General features: G+C 34.6%; 1 protein-coding gene across 10 annotated transcripts in view; it reads right to left on the minus strand.

The window, feature by feature from the left end:
- EHBP1 (EH domain binding protein 1) overlaps positions 1 to 26,968 on the minus strand; it is a 354,576-nt gene that overhangs the window by 159,652 nt on the left and 167,956 nt on the right. For 6 of the 10 annotated variants that reach the window (XM_021087469.1, XM_021087470.1, XM_021087473.1 and 3 more), the window contains 4 exons: positions 25,606 to 25,710; positions 24,838 to 24,960; positions 19,798 to 20,038; positions 5,836 to 6,022 (listed from right to left, as the gene is read on the minus strand). In XM_021087469.1, coding sequence (XP_020943128.1) covers positions 5,836 to 6,022; positions 19,798 to 20,038; positions 24,838 to 24,960; positions 25,606 to 25,710 — 656 coding nt within the window. The remainder of the gene's footprint in view (positions 1 to 5,835; positions 6,023 to 19,797; positions 20,039 to 24,837; positions 24,961 to 25,605; positions 25,711 to 26,968) is intronic. The other 4 variants (XM_021087472.1, XM_021087475.1, XM_021087476.1 and 1 more) reach the window with 1 other exon arrangement.

The following is a 26,968-nucleotide window of genomic DNA, read 5'->3' on the forward strand; positions in this document are numbered from 1 at the left end:
CCTGCTAACTGTTCTCTAATATCCATTTCACTCATCTTCCTTAGTAATAGAACCTTTTAATTTTAGCTGGGTCATGCAATTGACCAGAATAAAGATTCATTTTCAAGTCTACTTTGTGAGAGGTAGGTATGGCTATTTTTTTTCCTTTCTTCTTATTGACTGGAATGGAGCATATCAGCTGTGACTCTGGCAACCATCTTGGGGGAAGTCTATGCTGAGGATGGAGGGTCAGCAAAACAGGCGACTGGGTCCCTGATGACTCTGTAAGGTTGCTGTATCAGCACTGGATCATTGACATTTTAAAGATGACTTAGTATGTATTAACTCAATTAATACATACATTGTGTTTATGTATTAAAACTCAATAGCAATACAAATAATTGTTTCTGTGTTGTGCTACAGATTAATTGGTGATTTGGTTTGAAAATTTTTTGCATATGGCATATAAATATTTTTTGGCAAGAGTTTTAAGATTTGAAACTGAAATGGACTGTCAACATTTTTAGGGAGAGAAATAAACTTTTTTTTAAATTTAAACTGTCATTTGAGGCTTTCTGGTGCCCACAGATAATTCCAACTGAAATTTCATTAACTGGAGACTTATTTGTTTAGTAAGGTCTTAACAAATAACAATTCTGGGAGGCTATTCATGTATAGGATATGTAACTACTTAATAGAAAAAAGCAGTTGCTTCAATGTAATTTGAAATTTGAAATTCAATGTAATTTGTTCTTAACCTTTTGCTAAAATCAGCGACTAAAATAAGAATAGTTCTGTATGGGGGAAATAGGAAATTCCAGAATATAAACTATTTCGTGGGAAGACTAAATTATCATTAAAATGGTAAAGACAAGACTGAAGGCATTCCAAAAAGACAAGCAGATACAACTGATACTGATTCCTCAGGCACAGATGTATCCTCTGTCCATGGTTCTGCAAAAATTTCCTTGTGTCTTCATAACAAGTTATCCTTTTTGCCTAAATGCAAAAAACAAAAACAAAAACAAAAAACAAAAAACAAAAACAAAACAACAACATGGCATGTTTCTATTAGTCATAACCAAAAGAGTACTAACCAATAGGTGGTATACACAGCAATGCCTTATTTATTCCACATTATTGAGGAATAGGGTATTCTGGTAAGTAAGGTATTCCAGTAAAGAAAAATTTTAAAGGCAATTCAAGCTTACCCCCACAAGCTTACCCTCCACAAGCTATCATTGAACGAAGTCTAGCACTTTAGTATACAAAGTAACTGTGTATTTATCATTGTATTCAATAAATTTTTCTTCAATTCTTTAACGATTCTTTTAAGAAGATATATTTTCAATTTATACATGAGGAAATTAATAGTTTGGTTGTGTGCTTACTGTTTTTCAGTATGAATGGCCCATGACACCATTCTGCACAGTTTTGTACAGACAGAATTAGACGTGAAGAACTTTCTAGAAGAAGCCCTTTATGTACAAAAACTGAAAAGGGTGTTTGTTTTGTGGTTTGAATTTGCTGCTGGAACTAATCAAGGGGACTGCTGTGGGTAACTCTGACTTTGGCTCACCCTGGGCTTCTCATCGTTTCTGCAATCTGTACTCAAAAACATCCAAGTGGGTATCTTGGGTATCTACCAGAGTTTTCAAGAAAGAAGTCATAATATGAATGAAGGCTTATTTTTTTAGTTGGACCTTGAAATACGAATGAGGTTTCCACTTTTAGAGATGGAACAAGTGGTCAATATTATTGCCCATCATTGCAGCTCCACCAATCAAGATCTTTGAGCCCTTCTCTATATGACCAGGTTCATTTCATCATCAAATGTGCAGTGAGGCTTCTCTCCATGTTACCATAAGTGTAAGTTTAATTCATTTTTATTCTCTATTGTCAGTGATAGATACATTATTGTGATTTTTATGGAACTGGATACATAGTGCTTAATAATATACCTTTGCAAATGTATTCGGCAACGATATCACTTATATTACTAGACTCATATTCTGAATTGCATTTTATACTACGTAGCATGAATCATACGTAGGAATTCAGAGTTATATGCTTATTAACTTATATTCACAGTCAATAAATGGTGGTCAGCCACCATTGAGCCTAATTGATCATTTTATTTTATTAGATGCTTGTGTTTTTAATGTCAGGTTACTTCTCCAAACATTGGTCTTTTTTCCTAAGATGTCTTAAAAAGTGTCAAGGTTTTCTCATTTTACAAATGCAGAAGTCAATGGTCTGAAATGAGGAGTTTATGTAGATTTATGATACTGAGGGGTTCTTACTTGCCTTCAGGGTAGAACACTCAACCCCATATTCCCCCTCTGAGGTAGTCTGAATTTTATTTACAATGTAAGTACATGCTTATTATTTCTTTGTCTAAGTCCTGGTCTTGGTTCCTTTTCATAAATTTTCTTAAAAATAAGTAGTTTCAGGTGACAGGTGGGGGAAATTAATCATCTGTCTGAGCACTTGTCATTTTATGACAGTGAATAGCCTCTGCAGTCAGTTGCTATTGAGCAGTTTCACATTTCATTGTCCAAAGCAACTGTGGTATAATAACTTTTTATTATTCAACTAAAATTTGAGTCTTTTTTTTCCCCAAAAGCTTTATTTGAATTATTGTCTCCTTTTCAATTTACAAGTAAGGAAAATAACTGGCCAAGAAGTATACCTTCTTAAGCATCAAAACTCTAATTTTAATCGACATATTTTGGTGTCAAACACACTTTCCTGCTTTCCCAAACACACTATTGTATACTAAGCATAATAAGCATAAGAAGTCATGTTGACTCAAGGTTGCCAAGATAGTCAATTACTTTACTAAGCTTTAGTACTGCAAAGTTTTCAGGAGCTATTTGGATATATATAGATATTCCTATGACAAATATGCCCCATGCTACTGTGCTTTTTGGCTGCCATTTATCATATTTATTATTATTAGTGAGCCATTGACTCTAATCTTCTTCCTTATCACACACCAAATTGTGCAGTTGGTAATTTGCAATTACTTTCTTTCCTTTTTTGGTTTGGCAATGGCTCACTTTTTTTTTTTTCCAAATGAAATCTTACATAAATATGTAAAGTAAAATGATCTGTGCTATAGAGGTGGCATATGGGGTTGTGTGTTCTGCTAGCATCCCTATCTGGTTTCCAGCGCACAACACCGAGGTGTCTGATGGAACTCCAGACCACCACCAAAGAGTTTAATACCACTTGTCAAACCTAAGAGCGACTTCTTCTATCCTGACGGATATATTTTTTTAGGCTATCATCTGGTATCTTGCACAAAAGGCAACAACAAAAAAGGTCCATGAGCTCTTAACTTGGTAACCTCTGTTAATATAATAAACATACCTAGAAGTAAAACGTTTATAAACAAAAATTGAAATAATATAGAAAAGTGAAAAGAAAAGAAAAGGAGAGAAAAGAAAAGCCTTCTTTGATCTTGGGCAAACCCTCTATTCCACCAGTACCCTTCTCTGCAAAGGTAACCACTTTTAAGTTACTTATGATTCCTTCTATGATGTTTATAAGCCTATATGTCTATGTGTGTATGTATGTATGTGTGAATAAAGCCTTTTAAATAAAAACTTTATACATACAGAAGGTATACTACACTCTGTTATGTACTTTTTAATTTAATAATATATCAGCAAACTTTTTCAAAATTAATCTTTCACATTTGTTTCATGCAGTTGAGATATCCAAAATAACTTCCAGATCAGCAGAAGGTTACTATGGATATATGACTGATTGGGTTTCTACTGTCTGTGTTTGAACACAGTGTGGCATTTTCCAAGAAAAGCATAGTGGTAAAATGCTCAGCTTTTCCCATAAACATCATTTAATCCACAATATGTATACAATGGAACACTATCCTCAAACTAATATAAAAAATAGCTATGTTATACTTCACTACAACAGAGTTTACTTAACCACCATGTGCAACAATGTTTCTATGGAAAATGTACCTAGAGTTCCAACTTGGAACTGAAAATACCTCTTCAGAGGTAGAATGGCACAATGAGAAACCAGTTTTAGACTCAAAAGACCTGAATTTTAATTCTGGCATTGCCAATACTAGTTTTATCACTTTAAGCAAGTTAGTTAACTAAGGTTCAACTTCTTGTATGCAAAAAGGAGTTAATGGAATCTACTTCTCAGATTATTCTGAAGATCAAATGAAGTAACAGAACATTGCCTGGCACACAAAAAGGCACTGTTAAATTCCTTTCCATTCCCCTAGGAAGGGATTAGGATTTCATGATGAGCTTTAAACTCTAATGGACTATAGAAGGAGATTGGGGCAGGAAGTATGCTATGAAGTAGAGATTTGGGGAAACAAGGTGTAGGTATAGGTTTATTTGATGGTTAGAATGGATAAGAACCTACCTTTTGATTCTGATTATTGTCTCAGTTCCTGTCTTTATTTTTACTTCACGGGTATAGGAATTGACCAACTCCTTTGCTTTATATTTCTACTATTTGCTGCTTTCATTTACAGACCTCACCCTCATCTTCCCCAACCAATAGCAAGAGATCTCTTTTTTCTTTTTAGGGCCACACCTGCGGCATATGGAAGTTTCCAGGCTGGGGGTCACATCAGAGCTGTAGCTACCAGCCTACGCCACAGCCACAACAATGCAGGATCTGAGCCATGTCTGTGACCTACATCACAGCTCGCAGCAACACCAGATCCTTAACCCAATGAGCGAAGCCAGGGATTGAACCCGTATCTTCTTGGATACTAGCTGGGTTCGTTATCACTGAGCCATGACAGGAACTCCCCAATACAGAATTTAGTCCTGGTTTCTCCTCCTAAAGTTACACAGAGTTAAAAATACACACCTGAAGACTGACTTCTGGAATGGCACTCTCCCTTTAAAACAATGAAAATACAAGCAAACAAATCCAGATCTGTGGCATTTAATAAAAGCCAGAAAATGAACTATAAAATCCAAGAGAAACTACTGAAACTTGATGTCCTTGAGAAAAGCAGCAGCCCACACACCTGGGGTGGAATATGGTCTAGATATCACACAGTTGATGAAAATGACAATTCCAATCCTCTCTCTACTGACTGGGGGACCTGTGACCTTTTTTCCACTGAGTTCAAGTTCATTCAAGTTCTTCTCATTTCCCCTAACTACCTGTGAGGATTAAATAATATAATATGGTAACAAAAACAACAAAACACTCATGAGTATGGTCACGAGTTTTTTACCTTAAAAAACTTGCTAAATCTAACATCTCTTCCTTACACATGGAAGATATACTACTTGCGATCAAATCATTTAAAAGCTTTAGATTTTGCTCCAACACTGTGCTTTACCTTTCTTGTTATTTATTATACATTAATATTTCTAAAAAAAGTAACAATAAGGCCAAAATTATAACCTGACATAAATCAAAGTGACAGTATTGAAATTCTTCAGCAAAGCATTTCTCTGCACTAAGCCTCAAACTTTCTAGAACATTTCTCAAAGGATGATTTCTACTCCTTCCTCTGTATTAGTGTAAGCTGTCTTTCACATCTAGCTGCTTTAGAGTATCCCTTCTTCAAAGCACCAACCCTACAACCGTAATACCTTTCTCCTTCGGATTTCAAAACAGCATTTTAAAAACAAATCTTAACCCAAACTGTCTAATCCATAGCGTACCATGAATTTATAGGCTCCCAAACATATACGCAGTGTGGCAGTATAATGGATTTACTTGCATTTTACTTTTACATCATCAAAAATAGCTAATGATAACTTTCCTTAATTTGAATTAAATTGCACAGGGAACAGGAAGTAAACATTAATACATGTTTCAGTAAGATCAAACTCCTACCTTAGGAGAAGTGGAGAGATCTCTTCCTGCAGAAACAATTGTGTTTTCATTCATTTCTCCTGTCTTTGGTGAGATGGATGGTGGGGCTGGGGCTTTTCTTTTTACTTTCCTTTCAGTTTCCAATTCTTGAACTGGATTCACCAAATTATTTGGAGGAGCTGGTTTAGGTTCATAAAAAGGATTTGATCTAAATGAAAGAAGAATTATTGTTAAATATCTTTATAAAAATAGTCTATTCCCAACTAACATACTATAATATTTTCACTTATGAAACTAGAAAATACTGAAAATGGGAATTCCCTGGTGGCTTAGCAAGCTAAGGATCTAGTGTTGTCACTGCTGTGGTTCTGGTAATTGATGTGGCACGGGTTCAGTCCCTGGCCCAGGAACTTCCTTCTGCATTTTGTGGGCAGACCAAAAAAAAACCAAAAACAAAAAACAAAAAGAGAAAGAAAATGCTGCAAATGATAAGTAAAACCCCAGCCAATGATAACTTACAATCTGGAAACAATTACTGTTTAACAATAAAACTTGCCCTTTTAAAAGGTATTTAAAAATCTTTAAAATACAAAGTCACACTCTGCTATATATATTATATATATTACACTCCCTGTTTATATATATATTAATATTAATATATATATTAATATAATATTATATATTACACTCTGATATATACATATATATATTACACTCTCCATTTACCATTGCATCCAAAAGAATAAAATACCTAGGAGTAAACCTACCTAAAGAAACAAAAGACCTGTACTCTGAAAACTACAAGCCACTGATGAAAGAAATCAAAGATGACACAAATAGATGGAAAGATATACCATGCTCCTGGATTGGGAAGAGTTAATATTATCAAAAGGACTATACTACCTAAGGCAATCTACAGATTCAATGCAATCCCTATCAAATTACCAAGGACATTTTTCACAGAACTTGAACAAATATTTTAAAGTTTGTTTGGAAGCACAAAAGACCCAGAATAGCCAAAGACATCCTGAAAAAGAAAAATGGAGCTGGAGGAACCAGGCTCCCGGACTTCAGACTATACTACAAAGCAGCAATCATCAAAACTACATGGTACTGGCACAAAGACAGACATATAGATCAGTGGAACCGGACAGAAAGCCCAGAATTCAACCCACGCACCTACAGCCAACTCATCTATGACAAAGGAGGAAAGGATATACAATGGAGAAAGGAGAGCCTGTTCAATAAGTGGTGCTGGAAAAACTGGACAGCCACGTGGAAAAGAATGAAATTAGAACACTCCCTCACACCATACACAAAAAGGAACTCCAAATGCATTAAAGACCTAGATATAAGACCAGACACTATCAAACTCCTAGAGGATAACATAGGCCAAACACTCTCTGACATAAATGACAGCAACATCTTCTCAGATCCACCTCTCAGAGTATTGACAACAAAAACAAAAATAAACAAATGGGACCTACTCAAACTTCAAAGTTTCTGCACAGCAAAGGAAACCCTAAACAACACAAAAAGACAACCCACAGAATGGGAGAAAATCTTTGCAAGTGAATCGACTGACAAGGGATTAAGCTCCAAAATTTAAACACCTTCTGCAGCTCCATACCAAAAAAACAAACAACCCCATCCAAAAATGGGCAGAAGATCTAAACACACAGTTCTCCAAAGAAGACATACAGATGGCCAAAAAACACATGAAAAGATGTTCAGCGTTACTCATTATTAGAGAAATGCAAATCAAAACCACTCTGAGGTACCACCTTACACCAGCCAAAACGGCCATCATCCAAAAGTCTACAAACAATAAGTGCTAGAGAGGGTGTGGAGAAAAAGGAACCCTAGTACACTGTTGGTGGGATTGTAAATGGGTGCAACCACTGTGGAAAGCAGTATGGAGATTCCTCAGAAAACTAAACATAGAACTACCATTTGATCCAGCAGTCCCACTCCTGGGCATCTATCCAGAGAAAACCACGACTCGCAAAGACACATGTATTCCAATGTTCATTGCAGCACTATTTACAATAGCCAAGACATGGAAACAACCTAAATGACCATCGACAGAGGAGTGGATCCAGAAGATGTGGTACATATACACAATGGAATATTACTCAGCCATCAAAAAGAACGAAATACCAGCATTTTTAGCAACATGGATGGACCTAGAAACTATCATGCTAAGTGAAGTCAGCCATACAATGAGACACCAACATCAAATGCTTTCACTGACATGTGAAATCTGAAAAAAGGACAGACGGAACTTCTTTGCAGAACAGATGCTGACTCACAGACATTGAAAAACTTATAGTCTCCGGAGGTGACAGTTTGGGGGGGGGGGGGATGTGCTTGGGCTGTGGGATGGAAATCCTGTGAAATCAGATTATTATGATCACTATGCAACTACAGATGTGATAAATTCATTTGAGTAATAAAAATAAATAAATAAATAAAAATAAATTTAAAAAAAAAGAGAGAGAGAGAGAGAAAGAAAATACTGCAAATGATAAGTAAAACCCCAGCCAATGATAATTTACAATCTGGAAACAATTACTGTTTAACAATAAAACTTGCCCTTTTAAAAGGTATTTAAAAATCTTTAAAATACAAAGTCACACTCTGCTATATAGACCTTTAGAAAAATGTTTAAAAAAATAGAAAAATGTTTATAATAATAAATGTGTGTATTTCTTTTAACTTATCCTGTTTCAGATTCCTTGCACTTCCTGAGTCTGGAGATTCATGTGTTTCACTAGTTTTGAAAAATTATCAACCATTATTTGATAGCCTCTTCTTTACTTTCTTTATAATCTTTTTTAGAAAATCTTATTAGATATATGTTGAATTACCTCTGTCTTTCATAATTTTACACATTTTTATTCCTCCTGTGCTACATTCTGGATAATTCCTTCACATCTATGATCCAGTTAACTTTTTCCCTCTTCATCTGTGTTTAATGTTTAATTCTCCACGATTCAGTCAGCATATTCCTTCATATGGCTGTGTGTATAATACTTTAGGTACAGAGGTATGGGTTATTAATCATTTATACATACTTATTTCATGGTCTCTACCTGATATATCTATTATTTGAATTTATAATTACATGTGTAATGCTTTTGCCTCCTCAATCTTTTTCTTAGTAAGCTATTTCCTTGTGTATTTTGTAATTCTAGACTGTGAGTTCGCTGCTTATTCTGAGTAAATCCTGTGTAATCTGAGCTGGGAGTGTCTCTGTTTAGAGTGTTCAACACTTATATTTGTCAAGCACTGTAGGAGTTACTTTGTTTCTTACTTTCTTGGCTTGGGCATTCACAGATGCCAGGGCCAACATAATGTCAAATCCACATGAGGGTAGGCCTGTGCTTACAACTTCTCAGGGAAGATTTTTTTCCCCTCTACATAGAGTCTAGGCCCAGGCAGGAAATCTTCCTTGTTAACTCCCTTTATGAGATATTTTTCTAGTTAGTTATCCATAAACACAAGTACCTGGTATATACGATGATTATTCTTCCTGCTACACAGTAATAAACTTTTATCCTGGATATTATTTATTAGGTTGTTGGATTTTTCTCCAACATCAGTCTGTTCCATTGACTCTAATATCCAGTATGCACAGTAACAATAGAATTTCTGAGTCTACAAAGCTAAGAATCATATCATCCAAACATAATAATTATACCAAGGGTATTACACCCAGTTATATAATGTCTTACTGGTGATAGCCTCTGTGTTCAGTTATGAATGTTCTTTTAACTACGACAGTATCAGATTCATTTAGAACCAATAACCAAGTATCTACACTTCTGCCCAGTCAGCTTCATGAGACTCTGGTTCCAAGAATATCTGGACCAGTGAGGAGAAATATACCATACTTTACAATGTCACTCTCACTCTGTACTCATTGTAACAATTGATGTCATGTGGCTCCTTCCCACTGAGCTAGGATTATGACCTCAGAATCTCCCTCACCTCTGTCCATGCCTTATATAGTTATTTTTCAAACTCTTTCAGTAGTTTAAAGGGAGGTAAAAATAAATGGACAAAAAAATTTAACTCAAAAACTTAGAAAAGAAAAAAAGTTTCAGAACTGAACAAACCCACTCCAATCTAACTGAATTGAGTCATGCAAATTATTTGGGTGATATTTTAAAAAATTATTCCTGGTTAAATATACAAATTTCAATGATATTTGTTAGATGGTAGTTGCTATAATAATCATTATTAGTTTGTCACATAAGTATGGTTAGTTTTTTTTAAAAGTTTTAAAAAAACTTAAAAGTATTAGGGAATAGGTATTTTTATTACAAAAGAACTTGCACTTAACAGAGGTAAAAATGACAGAATTTCTTAAGACAGACAATTTTTTCAGTGTGCTTCATATAACTGAATTTACAATATGAAGTTGCTTTCAACTTTTACAAAACTTACCTAGTATGACACAAAGATATCTAGATGCTGTTGTTTTTTTTTTTTTAATTTTAATTTTTTTACATCTCTCTGCCTCCCTCTAACCACTTGAATAATGGTATTCTTTGTATACTGAAGGTAAATGCAAGCAGAAAAGAAGCTCACATCTACTGATTTCCAAGGTTGGTTCCTGAGGCTCATAATACTAGAAACATAGTCAAAATGGACTTTTATTTTTTGCTTTTTAGGGTCACACCTGCAGCATATATAAGTTCCCAGGCTAGGGGTCAAAGTGGAGCTGCAGCTGTCAGCCTACACCACAGCCACAGCAACAAAGGATCCAAATGATGTCTGCAACCTACACTGCACCTCACAGCAATGCCAGATCCTTAACCCACTGAACATGGCCAGGGATTGAACCTGCATTGTTGTGGATACTAGCTGGGTATGTAACCCACCGAGCCACAAAAGGAACTCCGAAATGGACATTTTTTTGAAATAGTTAGAGCTGTGTTTCTCAATCCATTTTACAGTATGACATGTAGTAAAAATTAAATTTGTATGACATGCTATAGTAAACACAGAAAGCTGCTGGAAATTGAAAGTAGCAGGGATTCCAGCTGCCCCAGACCATGCCTGACAGCCAAGAATACTAAGGGAATCAGCAGGCATACCTGCAATCTATCTGCGAGACAACAGTGTTCTAGGCACCAGTGGTTAGCTCCTAAATCAGAATAGGGACAAGGAGCCTCTACTTCTGAGGGTTTTGAATGACCCTCCAGGTAGACCCCAGATTTCTAACTAAAACTGAATTTCCTACTTTTCAGGAATGAAGAGTATATTATTTCCATGTATATAAAATATCCCAAAGAGTTAAATCCATAGAGACAGAAGGTAAATTAGTAGTTTTCAGGAGATGGAGAAAGGGATTAATTGGAACTAAGTACTAATAGATATGGGATTTTGGGGTGGCAAAAGTGTTCCAAAACTAGATAGTGATGATGGTTGCACAACACAGAGAACCAAAAACCAATGGAGTGTACAGTATAAAATGTAGAATTTTTTGTTATCTCAACTTTAAAAGTGCTATTTTAAAAAGAGTAAGTAGGCGTTCCCTTGTGGTACAGTGGGTTAAGGACCCAGTGTTATTACTGCAGTGGCTCAGGTCACTGCTGTGGCACAGGTTCAGTCCCAGGCCCAGGAACTTCTGTGTGCCGCAGGTGTGGCCAAAATTTTTTTTTTTAATTTAAAAATAAGAAAAAGAGTAAATGGGAATAGTACACATATAGGATTGTGAATACTGTTCTCTCCTCTATAATGTCAAGAATTATATAATTTCTGATAAATGCTTTTTTTTTTTGGTATTTTTAGGGCTGCACCCATGGCAAATGGAGGTTCCCAGGCTGGGGGTCAAATTGGAGCTGTAGCTGCCAGGCTAGGAATCAAACAGTCATCCTCACAAAGACAACATCAGGTCTTTAACTCGCTGAGCCACAATCAGAAGTCCTTTAAACAGTATTTTTAGTAAGGAAAAATTATTTAGCATAATTTCCACATTTTGTTGATCATCTATGATCTGAATAGTTTATTTCAAGGCTTCTTATATCACAGAACAAATAAGAATTATTTTTGTTCTTGTACTGTATATCTGAGTAATAGATTAGTTATATCATTAACTCATTATGAATTAAGAACTCATCAGTTATAGTAATTGGAAAATTGGACAGAATAACTTTTAATAACTTTAAATGACATTATTCATTATTTTAAAAAAATTCATCCAAGAAAAAGTTATAGAAAAACTAAAGTTGATTAGAAATAGGGTTAATAAACATACTGAAAAAGAAATCTGTAGTCTTTTCCTGTCACTTTGAAAATTTACTTTCCTTTGGAAAAACAATCTGAATGTATTAAAATAAGTCTATAGCTCCCTGACTAAAATTCAATGACAATTTCCCTTGAGAAACTGACACATAACCATGAAATCAGAAATGATTTCATGCTAGATCTCAAAGGTCACTTCAGAGCTTTTTTGAAAAAATTATTGCTTTATCAGTTTTCATTTTTGCTACATAACTGGAATGGCCGAACTAACCCCCAAACATGAGAAAACTGAGAAACCCATGCAGTTGCTAAGTGTAAAGGACACGTGCTAAAAGCACTGAAGGGTGTACACTTTCTCTTGGAGCTGACGGACATGCTCAGCTTCTGAAGGTTGTTTTACACATCAAAGAGTTCAGTACTATTTATTTGTGACAGTTTTGTGTCAGAGGATAGAGGAAGAGTTTGGTAATGGAATATGAGTCATATAGGCTTTTCACTTGATGAAAGGTCATAAGTTTATTATTGAAGTAAGAACAAATTCTGGAGGATTTCTGCTACTGAAGTTGGACCTACAAACTTGTGAAGAAAAAGATGAGAAATGCCAAATAAGTAATTAACACAGAGTTCTTCCTAGACATTAGCTGATGAACAATTTTTAAAGATATGTATATGCTCCTACAAAAAACCTGAGTGTTTACAGATTACCTCTGGTAACCTCAGATGATTGAGCAATTTAGAATGCTCTTTATTCATGGGAAACTTGTAAAGACTCTGACTTTCATGTGGAAAAAAAGAATGGTTAAAAGGAAACACCTAGTCATTCTGATTTTAGTTTTTATTAAGGCATTTTAAAAGTTTAAGCAAACATTAGATGTCTCTTTAATTTGTTAATAGGAGAAAGCAGGGTGTGTGTATGTTGTGCAATACTCATGCATCTTGGAATGACTGAATGCTTGTATTCAAAGTTTGCATTTACATTCAAATACTCTAGGTGTGTGGCTATTACTCAGCACCTACACCACCCATGAGAAATTTTATTTTGATCACATTAGCTATTTCAAAGAAAACAAATATAATAACTTTAGCAAGAGTAGAGCCAACCTTTTTAACCCCTGTATAGTTATTAATTAATCTTGAGATCTCAACCTGGTTTGGAATAAGATGATTATTGTGATGTAATTCTCATACTCATAGGAGGTTAGAAATTTCTTTAGGTTTTATCAGAACCTAGTCATGACCCTGGAAGCATGCAGCACATGTGAGAGTCATTAGCTATGTGCTGTAAAACAGGAAAAGGTTGAGAAATGCAGTACCAGAGCAACAGAAAACAAACACAAGTTCCCATTCTTTCAAACAAAAGTCTTTCAAATATTTGAACTTGGTTATTATCGTTCCCTTAAATCATTTCTAAGTCAAATAGTCCCTATGCCCTTTCCTTAATCACTGCTTATTTGATGTGGTTTCTGGAAATTTTAATGACTCTGTTGCTCTACTCTGTTAACACTCTGAATCATCAATGCCCCTTGTAAAGTGCAGCACCTAGAAGTAAAATACTGCTCCAAATGGGAGCTGACCAGTGCACAAGAGAGGGATGACATTTCTCCCTTCACACAAAGCAACTTCTTCCAACTTTCACACATCAAAGGAGCCTTTTTAATTATTTCCCACTCAACCCACACATCTTGTATCTTAAAAGATTTTCCTACTACACTGTATTTTCAAAGAAAAATAATGTTAATACATGGAAATACAGTATATCCAAGGAAAGCAAAGATCTGGATAGCCTCACTGCAAGCAAACATTATAATTATTATTCATGTTTTCAAAAAAATATTAAATATTCTGGAGATCTGCCTGTTCCACACCAATTATTTTCATCAAAGAGATCTAAAAGCCCAAGAATTTCAGCTTGGGAACTACCCATGTGACACAGTATTTCTGTTAATGAAGTCAGATTGCTGTTTTTAAAAAAACAGCTTTATTTAGGTATAACAGATACAATACATGGCACGTATTTTAAAAGTATAACTTAGAATTTTCTTATATATATATAGAAGTGTTAAGCCGTTAGCACAACCAAGACAACAAACATTTCCATTCCTCCAAAAGTTTCCTTGTACCCCTTTCAATCCATGCTTCCTTCCAGCTCCAATCACAGGCAACTACAGAACTGCTTTCTCGCAAAAGACTGTATTTTCTATAGCTTTAAATAAAGGATACTATACAGTATGTGCTTTTTTTTTTGGTCTGGCTTCTTTGACTCAGCATTTCACTTGCAGATTCATCCATGTAGTTAAGTGTACCAATAGTTTGTTCTTTATTACCGAGCAGTGTTCCACTATATGAATACACCACAATTTGTTTATTAGCCTGTTGATGGGCATTTGAGTTATATTCCCATATGTTGCTATTATGATAAATAAAGTTGTTAAAATATTCATATAAAAATCTTTTTGTGGACCTACGCTTTTATTTCTCTTGAGTAAGTACCTAGGAATGGAATGGCTAGGTCAAGTGAAAGGTGTATGTTTAACCTTTTAAGAAACTGTTGAATTGTTTTCTAAAATGGTTGCACCATTTAGAACTTTGAGAGTTCTGTGAGAGTTCCAGTGGCTCCATGTCCCTGACAATATTTTGTATGGTAAGTTTTTAAAATTCTAGCAATTCAAGTGGGTGTGTAATGACATCTTATATGGTTTTAATTTGTATTCTTTGATGACTAAGATGTTAAGCATCTTTTTGTATGTACACTGGTCATTCTTACATCTTCTTTTGTGAAATATCTGTTCTAATCTTTTCCCTCTTAAAAAAGAGTTTGTCTTATTATTGAGAGTTCTTTACATACTTTATTTTTTAATATAATAATAATTATTATTTTTTGTTACAGCTGGTTTACAGTGTTCCATCAATTTTCTATTGTACAGCGTGTTGACCCACGCATCATGTATAGATTCACCAGAAGTGATATAGACATAGTACCCAGTGCTATACAGAAGGATTTCATTGCCCATCCATTCCAAAGGCTACAGTGTGCATCTATTAACCCCAGACTCCCAGTCCACCCCACTCCCTCTGCCCCCGCCCCCTCCTGCCTGCAACCACAAGTCTGTTCTCCAAGTCCATGATCTTCTTTTCTGTGGAAAGGTTCATTTGTGATGTATATTAGATTCCAGATATAAGTGATATCATATGGTATTTGTCTTTCTCTTTCTGACTTACTTCACTCAGTATGAGAGTCTCTAGTTCCATCCATGTTGCTGCAAATGGCATTATTTTATTCTTTTTTTTATGGATGAGTAGTATTTCATTGTGTATATATACCACACCTTCCTAATCCAATCATCTGTCAATGAATATGTGGGTTGTTTCCATGTCTTGGCTACTGTGAATAGTGCTGCAATGAACATTCAGGTGCATGTGTCTTTTTCAAGGAAAGTTTTGTCTGGATATATGTCCAAGAGTGGGATTGCTGGGTCATATGGTAGTCTATGTATAGATTTCTAAGGTACCTCCACAGTTTTCCATAGTGGTTGTACCAACTTACATTCCCACCAATAGTGCATAAGGGTTCCCTTTTCTCCACCCTCCCTCCAGCATTTGTTATTTGTGGACTTATTAATGATGGTCATTCTGACTGGTGTGAGGTAGTATCTAGTGGTAGTTTTGATTTGCATTTCTCTAATAATCAGTGATGTTGAGCATTTTTCATGTGCTTGTTGGCCATCTGTATATCCTCTTTGGAGAAACGTCTATTCAGGTCCTTTGCCCATTTTACAATTGGGTTGTTGGCTTTTTTGCTGTTGCATTGTATAAGTTGCTTGCCCTTGTCAGTTGCATCATTTGACACTATTTTCTCCCGTTCTGTAAATTGCTTTTTTGTTTTCTTTTTGGTTTCTTTTGCTGTGCAAAAGCTTGTCAGTTTGATGAGGTCCTATGGGTTTATTTTTGCTTTTATTTCTGTTGCTTTGGGAGACTGAACTGAGAAAACATTTGTAAGGCTGATGTCAGAGAATGCTTTACCTATGTTCTCTTTCAGGAGTTTGATGGTGTCTTATGTTTAAGTCTTTAAGCCATTTAGATTTTATTTTTGTGCATGGTGTGAGGGTGTGTTCTAATTTCATTGATTTGCCTTTACATACTCTAGACAGAAATCTTGCCATACAGTCTTGCCATATAGTGCTTTTCAAAGAATTATGGCCAAACTGTGGCAGGTCTTTTTATTTTCATAAGTGTTTTTTTAAAAAGAAAAAAAGCTTTAATTTTGAAGAAGTCCAAATTAATAATTTTTCCTTTGACTCTGATTTTTTGCATTCTACTAAATTTTTGCCTAACTCAAGTTCTCTAAGATTTTTCTCCTACACTTTCTTCTAGAAGTTCCAGTGTTTTAGTTTTTACTTTTAGGTGTCTGATCTATTTTTAGTTAAATTTTTTATTTGTTGTGAGGAAGGGATTATAGTTCTTCTTTTTGGAGAAGGGATAGGAAGGATACAGACCTCTAATTGTTCCAGTATCATCTATTGTTATCCTTGCTTTCTTTTGACCTCTCTTGCTAGTTTTGTAAAAAATCAATTGGCAATATACATATGGATCTATTTCTAGACTTTCATATTCTCTTTCATTTAAGCCAATGTTTACTTTTAAGTCAATATTATAATGTCTTGGTTAATGAGTCTTGAAATCAAATACTGTAAAAATGCCAACTTGCTTTCTTTTAAAATTGTTTTGGCTATTATAGGTCCACTGCATTTCTATACACATTTTATAAGTAGCTTATCAATTATTATAGTATACCAAAATTTTGAGTGGGATAGCACTGAATCCATAGACCAATTCGAATTCACAGCCATAATATTTCTTTCCATTGATTTCTCCCAGTAATCTTTTGTTGTTTTCAGCATACAGGTATTGCATTGCATATCTTTATTCAAATTTATCCCTGGGTTTGTTTTTTTTTTTTTTTTCAAGATACTTTTGTATATGGTATTTTAGAATTTTCTATTTCTGATTGTTCATTGTTACTACTGAGAAATACAGTTGGATTTGTATATTGATCTTGTGTCCTGTAACCTTGCTAAATATAAATATGCTTTTTTGTTCTAGTAGATTTTTTAAAGGTTCCTTATGATTTTCTACATAAATAATTATGCTATCTGTGAAAAAAGATAAAACATATATCTTTGAATAATATGTATAAGGAGTACTCTTCAATTTCCCCATGCTTAGTCTTTGTTTACTTCTACCCATGTTACAAAATTCAAAATATATTATTTAAACATTAAACAGTCAATTATCTTTTAAAGAGATTTTAAAAAATAAGACGTATTTTATATACACAATTTATTTGCCCTTTCCTATGCTCTTCATTTCTTTGTGTAGATCCAAATTTCCAAGTAATGTCATTTTTCTCTTGCCTGAAGGACTTTGTAACATTTTGTAAAAGCAGCTCTGATGATGATAAATTCTCTCAGTTTTTGCACGTCTAGAAATGTCTATTACTTTGACTTTTGGGGTTTTTTTTTTTTTGTTCCCAAAATAAAAATTTGTGTTGACAGGTTTTTTAGCAATTATATATCAGCCCACTATCTTCTGACTTGTTTTTGTTGAGAAGCCTGGCTGTAGTTTTCTTCATCATTTTTATGGTTCATCTTGGGGTTCATTCAGCTTCTTAGACCCATAGATTTATTATTATTATTATTTTTAGTTTCTAAAAAGTTTGGCCATTATTTCTTCAAATATTTTCTTCTGTTCCCCTCAATCTTCTTTCCTCAGCTTTCGGAAGCTCAGTTACACATATGTTAAACTGCTTGAAGCTATCCCACTGATCCTTATTCATCTTTTTCCCTTCATGTTTTAATCTGGAGAGTTTGTATTGCTAAATCTTTACGTTCACCAATATGTCCTCCTGCATTATCTAACATGGGGGTTAATCCCATCCGGTGTATTCTTCATCAGGCTTGGCATATTTCATCTTTATAAACTGAATTTGGATTTATTTTCTGTCTTTCATGCTCACACTTTCTTCTACTTTCTTGGATATCTGGAGTATATTTATAATTGTTAAATTACCATACTTATCTACTAATTCCATTATCTGTAACTTTTTTTTTCCAAGGGCCACACCCATGGCATATGCAAATTCCCAGGATAGGGATCAATTGGAGCTGCAGCTGCCAGCCTACACCACAGCCATAGCAACATGTGATCCAAGCCATGTCTGCAACTTATACCATAGCTCATGGCAACATCAGATCCTTAACCCACTGAGCAAGGTCAGGGACTGAACCCATATCCTCATGGATAGTAGTCAGGTTCAGTACTGCTGAGCCATAATGGGAACTTCTATCTGTGCCATTTCTGCAGCTACATCTAATGACTGAGTTTCCTCCTCATTATTAGTCAGATCTCTCATGCCTGATAAATTTTTGATTGGCTGCCAGACATTATAAATTTGTTGTTTTGGGTATGGATGTTTTGGCATTCCTTTTAATGTTTTTGGGCTTTGTGTGGGATGCAGCTACATGGCATCATTTTAATTGTATTGAGCTTTGTTTTTAAGCTCGTTGGGTAGGCCCAGAGAGGTTTTAATCTAGAACTAAACTGGCCCCAATACTGGGATGATACCCTTCTGAAGACTCAACTCAAAGTCCCATATGTTAGGAAGTCTCTAACCCAAACTATTTTTGATTCTGGGTGAACTCCAGTGATTGTTCTGTCTGACTTTGTCCTCAGTAATTTCCTCATATTCATGTTCTGATCAGTACTCAGTTAAAACTCAAGAGAAACTTTCTGCAGAGATCTAAAATGCTTTATAAGTAGCTTTCTCTTCTCTGATACTCTGGCCATAAAAGAGCTACCTTAGTACCTCCAAAGTCCAAACTCTGCCACCTCAACTCAGGGAGGTTCTGTGGTATTTGGGTTCTTTTCTCCCTGAACTGCAGCTGGAAATTCTCTCCCATAAATGAAGCATGGACAATAGTAGGGCTCACCTTCTTTGTTTGTGTTCTCTCAGGGATTCTGTGCCATTTGTATCCAATGTCTGAAAACCATTCTTTCATCCATTTTATTCAGTTTTTTAGTTGTGTAAGACAAGAAGCTATATCCAGTCTATGCTACTCTATCATGGCTAGAAGTTTTATTGTTGCTTTTTAAAGGTACTCAAGGCCACAGACTGCAGCTACCTGGGTTGCAGTGTGCAACTTCAGAACACAATGTAAACATACTCTCCACCTATTTTCAATATGGAATGGAGTTAAATGGAAGCCTTAATCACACATTATTTATATTGAGCCTGTGATCAGTTAACCTCCCTAATTTATAAATGTTATGATCTCACTGCCATTTGAACAAATCTCATAAAATCAATATCATAAATGATTATTTGGTTCCCACAATAGATCCATAATGTAACTGAAATGTAAAGCCTTCTGTAATTGATTAAAAACACCTAAGCACCATTTATAACATGGTTGCTGTGGGAAGACACAGTTGGAATTCTAACCAGAGATTCCTGGAACATACTTCCCTCATTTGTTAGTTTAGGGTACACAAAACATCATATGGAAAAGGGTGGGAGAATAAAGGTAAGATTATAAAAAATCAGATGGGGGATGAGAATGATACTAATTTGTAAACAAAATTTGTAAAGGCCTCTTTTTACCCACCTAAAGGTATATTATAGAAAGATCTCTTTAGTTAAAATATGATGATAGCAAAATAAAATGTACTTACTCATCCAACTCCTCTTCTTCAGCTTTAGAACTGTCAGCATAGAGATACTTGCTCATGTCCACAGGTCTTATATTTTTTCTTTTTGTAGACTGGGGAGGAGAGTCCTTTATAGTTACAAAGGTTTCTGGCTCGTCAAATGGGTTCAAATACTGTGGAGTCTGTACCTCTTTAAAAGGATTATAGCTGTTATTATAAAAAGATTCTTCTGGGATTTTAGGTGAAACTGTTTCAGTGATTTGTTCTATGAAATAATAGCAAAAGATAAATTAAACCAAATTAATATTACCTGATACTTCCTTATTTTTTAGTGCTATAAAAAATACTTAAAATCAAAAAATACTTAATCTTGAATTAATAAACTTTACGGACTTGAAGGAGTAGAGAGCAAGAATATCTTTTAGAGGGGCTAAGTTCAGAAGATGTGATACATAAGATCTCTGTCTACTTCTCCAGGAATGGTACTCTCCAAAATAGCATCTTTGAATTGTTAATATCCTTGACTCTCTAATAATGTTAGCATTAGGGAGTTCCCGTCGTGGCGCAGTGGTTAATGAATCCAACTAGGAACCATGAAGTTGCGGGTTCGGTCCCTGCCCTTGCTCAGTGGGTTAACGATCTGGCGTTGCCGTGAGCTGTAGTGCAGGTTGCAGACGCGGCTTGGATCCAGCATTGCTGTGGCTCTGGCGTAGGCTGGTGGCTGCAGCTCTGATTGGACCCCTAGCCTGGGAACCTCCATATGCCACGGGAGCGGCCCAAGAAATAGCAAAAAAAGACAAAAAATAAATAAATAAATAATGTTAGCATTATGGTATGCCAATTTTGGAAATTTTAACCTTCGTAGAGGTACAATATTCTATTATTGCTTATTTTATTTCACTATATTAGCTTGCCATTCCAAATTGATACATAATAAATATGCTTTTAAAAGAGCATAAAATGGATTAAATTCTGGAATGGTCTTTGGTAGTTATAAAAGCAGAGACCACTTAGGAATCTGAAAATTCATTCTGAAATTTATACCAAAAATATAGCCATATATCACTGTATTTGTTTTTGTAAAGTCTTCAAAGAGCAGGTTTCTGTATGCTACAAGACCTTGAATCTTTAGAGCTTTTAGTGAGATGTTCGATTTTTTTCAATATAATTCATATCTAATCAATACTCTTATTTAATAATGCAAAGGAATAACAAGAATTCTGAAGTCAGAGAACTACATTGAAACCATACTGAGAAGCTGACTGGAGTTCCCATTGTGGCGCAGTGGTTAACGAATCTGACTGGGAACCATGAAGTTGCAGGTTCAATCCCTGGCCTTGCTCAGGGGGTTGAGGATCCGGTGTTGCCGTGAGCTGTGGTGAAGGTTGCAGACGTGGCTCAGATCCTGCGTTGCTGTGGCTCTGAAGTAGGCCAGTGGCTACAGCTCCAATTAGACCCCCTAGCCTGGGAACCTCCATATGCCGCAGGAGCGGCCCTAGAAAAGGTAAAAAGACAAAAAAAAAAAAAAAAAAAAAATCATACTGAGAAACTGATAGATGTGCTACACCAAATTCTTTTATGTTTTACTATCTCGAATTTAAATTTGCAAACAAAGGTACACTTAAAAATAAAACTCTGACCTCATAGCACAAAAAGCAAAACAATATCATATCCTCCAATACTGATGAAGTGCTTAGTATCAGCCTTTTGCTTTTATGTTTATTAATATTTTATTTATGTATTTATTTATTTTTGCTTTTTAGGGCTTCACCTGCAGCATATGAAAGTTCCCAGGTTAGGGGTCCAATCGGAGCTGTAGCCGCCAGCCTACACCAGAGCCACAGCAATGCCAGATACAAGCCGTATCTGTGACTTACACCACAGCTCATGGCAACACTGGATCCTTAACCCACTGAGCGAGGCCAGGGATCAAACCTGTATCCTCATGGATACTAGTTGGATTCGTTTCTGCTGAGCCATGATGGGAACTGCCTGGTTATTAATATTTTAAAACAAAACTAGAATGTGAAATAAAATTGTTCAAAATTTGGATTTTATTGATATATATTTTCCAAATTGGAAAGAAATTTAAAAGAGCTGATCTTCACAGAATAATTCAAAAGTAATTTTAACTTTATGCCATGTAATTCTAACAAAATATCTAGAAGAATATAGAAAATTGGTTATTAAAATCTTTAAGAAAAATAACTTTCATAAGTGATACTTCAAGTAATTTAATCCAATTACTATAAAAATCTCTTGATTAACCTACAATTTTTAGATTTTAGAGTCAAATTATTTTTACTCATATTTTAGACACTAGCCTAGAAAACTTGTTTTGTCTTTATATTGAGAAAACAAATAAAGTAAAAAACTCTGAATTGAAATTCTGTACACCATGGTGAAGCAATTATAAAGTATGAAAGGGAGTTCATAAAATCATAATAAATCAATACTGAAATGGATTTAAATACAGCCTACGCTGGAGAAGAGACTCAATAACTGTATCTTTTGTAACACCAGGATAATACCCAAATGCCACTCTAATCTTTATACTAATCTAAATGAAGCATTATCTTTTCTCTATAGGGGAAGAAACTGCAGAGTTTTTGCCTATTCAATTTTTTATTAACAAATATCAAGTCTCAAATGCTGAAGAAATTGACAAAACCTGTCAATGGAAATAAGATTTATATTTTTACTTGCAGGTAGAGGATTACAAAAATTGATCCAAGCAAGTTCTTCAGTTATTAAACCAAAAACAAGAAAGTATTCAGGCTATAGCGCAAGATCTAAGTTGACAGAACCAGCAACAAAGGAGAGTTTAAGATTAGATTATACGTATAAAAGCTAATAAATACATCTAATAACTTTCTGAAAGTGTCTCTGAAGCACAGAATGTCGTGAATCTAGGAGAAGAATTGAAACTAAAAGCAAACAATAACAAAACAAACAAACCATCTAAACAACCACAATACATCTTTTCTTTCCTAACTTCCTTTGTTATTTGAGGATGCAAGTTTTTAATCAATAAAAATAAATTATTTTTTAAAAAGTGAGTATTCTTTTAATAGAAAAATACTTATTCCAAAGTCTCTAAGAGGGGTATATTTAAAGAGAATATACCTATTAGAGAATATACCTAATAGAGAATATACCTAATAGAGTTCCTATCGTGGCACAGTGAGTTAAAAATCCAACTGCAGCAGCATGGGTTGCTACAGAGGCACAAGTTTGGTCCTTGGCCTGGCACAGTGGGTTAAAGAATCTGGTGTTGCCACAGCTGTGGTGTAGGTCACAGCTGCAGCTCAGATTCATTCCCTGGCCTGAGGACTTCCATATGCCATAGATGTGGCCTTAAAAAAAGAAAGGGAGAGAGGAGTTCCCGTCGTGGCGCAGTGGTTAACGAATCTGACTAGGAACCATGAGGTTGCAGGTTCGGTCCCTGGCCTTGCTCAGTGGGTTAACGATCCGGCGTTGCCGTGAGCTGTGGTGTAGGTTGCAGACGCGGCTGGATCCCACGTTGCTGTGGCTCTGGTGTAGGCCGGTGGCTACAGCTCTGATTCGACCCCTAGCCTGGGAACCTCCATATGCCGCGGGAGCGGCCCAAGAAATCTCAAAAAAAAAAAGACAAAAAAAAAAAAAAAAAAAGAAAGGGAGAGAGAAAATACTGGTTGTCACATTTTTTTCTTAGCTCTATAGGCATGTAAAAAATTCTGAATCAGGTTGGCTAAACTTTCTAACCTTTCCTAAATAGAAATACAATTTATATATCTGCTACTCCTTTCTATACTTCAGAAAACAGATACATATATTTCTAAAGATTACTTAGTTGATTTTTGAAATGAAAAGCTCAAATACTCATGCCTCAAAATAATTTGGTAGTTTTTTTAACGCAACATAATCAGGTTATGCAATATGCAATCGAGAAGCTTTATAGTCAAAAGAAGATACTTGATTAGCAATCTTAGCTCCAACTCCACCTCCATTTACCTAAAGTTCTTGTTCAAAACACTTAATTCCCCTGGGCTTCAGCTCCCTAATTCTATGAAAAAAGGCAGCTGAACTAGATTACCTCTAAGATATACTATAACTGCTAAGATTTAAAATACATAAATATATATAGGTCACAAACAAAATAAAATCTCATTAATCTAAACTTACTAATTTAGAATCTGGTAAGAAGGGAGAAAGTAAAGGAAGAAGATGAAGTGGATTATGAAATGATATAACTCTAACAGAATGAATGCTTAAGTTGAAACATCATTTTCACCACGACAGGCAACTGCAAAATTTTTTAAAGCTTATGAAGACTTCATAAGACCAGTCTAAAAGATGTAAACAGGGGTTACTCATCCCTGCATTAACTTTGAGCAGGGTTTAATTCAACAGAATTCTTTCTTCCTCAACAGCTCTTTTGTAACCTTTAAGAGTTTGAAACTGCTCAAAAAAAAAAAAAGAAAAAAAAAATTCAGGGGAAAAAAATATTTGGCTTTATTCCTTACATGTATGTTGTTTATATGACAAGAGTGATTTTCAATCTTCTTTCTGCTCTGTGATAGTCACATGCACAATTTACCCTTGTTACTGAGAATAATTCTCAGCCAGAGACCTGGAGTTGGGAGTAGAGGGGCTCCTCAGACTGAGGTGTGAGGATGGAGGAGCTATAAGAAGGGAGAAGCCACCTCCCCTGCAGTATGGGTATATGTCCCACAGTCTGACCTTGCCTGGTAATAAGCCAAACTAATGAGACTTTACTATATTTGGCTAAGTAAAATATTGTTATCTCTAACATCAGAGCTTTATTATTTGACCAAACTAACAAATAATTTAAAAAATAAGCCCCAAGTAAATGCCTATGTAAGGCTTTCTTTTTTCTTTAAAAACATTCAATACAATCTACCCAGAAGTGTTGATAAACTGCAAGTGGTATTGAATAAATAATACTGTCAAAGAAACAAAATTTACTTTATAAGTCTTTAAAAGAAAATCTCTTCTCTTCCTGCCCTTACAGCTCAAAAGAACTTGGCTATATGAAAACTTTAAAAGAAAAAAACTTGCTACCTTCTGAGTCAGGATCTCCGAATGGATTTAATTCTGCTACATCAGGATCACCAAATGGATTTAAATTCACAGTGGCCAAGTCCTTCTTCGCTTCATCCAAAAAGTTAAGTGTGTTGATAAGCTCTGAAAATAAACATATATGTCAGTTCACTATGGTTACTGTTAAGTGTAATTATTGTTCATTCATGAAATATCTCAAATTATAAAAATTCACACTAATAATACCTGCAAATAATAAGATATTGCATTTAACCAATGAGAGAATGACATACAAGTATTTTGTAGCATACCAACATACTCAAATAAAACAAAACAAACATATGCATATTAATTTGAAAATATCATATAATTAACTAGAGAAACTTTTACCTAAATCTAATTTGATCCAATAAAAAAGTACTAATGCAGATTTTGAAAAAAAAAAAATCCTTCACTTTTCAATATGAATAATTCAAATAGATTTAACACAAGCAAATATTTTTAAAACAATGTTGTTACAATAAACTAACTATAGAAATATTTCATGTTATATGACCAATTATTGTAAGATGTTTTAAATCACTGCCTATCAAGGATCCTGATAGAGGCTTTGCTAAAGATAAGTTCTGTCATTGCCTGTTGGTGCACTACAAATTACCAAAGAAAACTTATCAAAGAAAAAACACAAAGACAAAACTGACAGCTAAGTATAGACAGAAGTCAAGAGGTGGCAAGTCACAGTAAATACAGGCAATCAGAAGCAGAAAGAAAGGAAGAAAGCTCTTAGACCTTCAGAGGAACTGGCTGATTTAGCTGAAGGCATATTTGCTTGCTTTATGCAGTCATCTTGATCTTCATCTAAGCTGCTCAGAGCATTCAATTGGTTTACAATTTCTGTAAACAGAAGCCAGTCAAGACAAATGTAAGGTAAGGTCATTTAAATAAAGAGCCATAGAAGCATGCTGTTACACAAAAAGACAAAGAGAGGGGATATTTGGTTAATCAAGAGAATACATTCAGAGGATGTTATTTTGATAAACTATAATAGATATATTTAACTGAAAGTTATGCATACTCATATTTTAAAATAGAAAACATTTTATTATTAAAATTTATATTAGTACTATTACAACTATGTTAACAAACACAAAACAAAGATAATAACCCAAAAGGTTGACACTGGCTTTTAGCAACCACATTTTGCATTTGTAAAATAGTACTTTAAATACATGCATTAAAAATAGAATAAGAAATATCATCTGACACCAGAGGAAATATGTACTATTTGTTTTATAATATTCTAATTTTAAACTAAGGTTTTAAGAATATATCTACATGAATCATGAACATAACAAGCACTTGTTCATATTCTAGAATTTTAAATATCAGCACAAAATAAGAAAAGCAGGCAATAGCTATTTTCTACTCCTGCTCTCTAGGGAATTTGTTCTTTTAAGGGAATTCTTGAGTATTTGCTTTAGGATATCTTATAATTTAGCCAGTAAGAGACAGAATTAAAAAGACAGGAATAGATAGAAAAAATCTTAATATAAAAATTCACTTTGTGCATAAATAGAATTTTTTTAACATGAGTCATATATATTTTGGACAACTTTGAGTATGTGAAATTATGATTCACTGAGTGAAAATTAGCTTGGAATAAAATAATAAGAACCTACTAGAATATTCTAGTTAATCCTTGCTGTTTCAAAAGTTAAAACCTGGGAATAACTTTGGGTATTAGGAGAAACCAAATAGATCCATCCAGACCACTCAGTGGGAAATAGAGAAAATGGTTAGAAATAGAAAATAGTTGTAAATTCAGCATAAAAATACTGTTCTAACATTATAAATCAAAGTACAAATTCTAAATTTATTTGAACCAAGTAATAAAATACACAGTTGTAATAAGGTATTCTTCATTCATTCAATTGATGTTGAATAAATAGTTATCACTCTGTCCCAAGCACCATGAATAAGACACAAGGATGACAAAAAAACAGACATAGTATTGTCCTCAGAGAATTTACCATTTACAAAGACATAAATTAATACTGAAACAAATAATGATTACTAGAATATTACGTGGTCAGAAATAATGTATTGTTTTATAGATCTTTGTGCCAAATACTTATGAAAAATTGATAAACCT

Source organism: Sus scrofa, chromosome 3 (genome assembly GCF_000003025.6).
Source record: "Sus scrofa isolate TJ Tabasco breed Duroc chromosome 3, Sscrofa11.1, whole genome shotgun sequence".
Lineage (NCBI taxonomy): Eukaryota > Metazoa > Chordata > Mammalia > Artiodactyla > Suidae > Sus > Sus scrofa.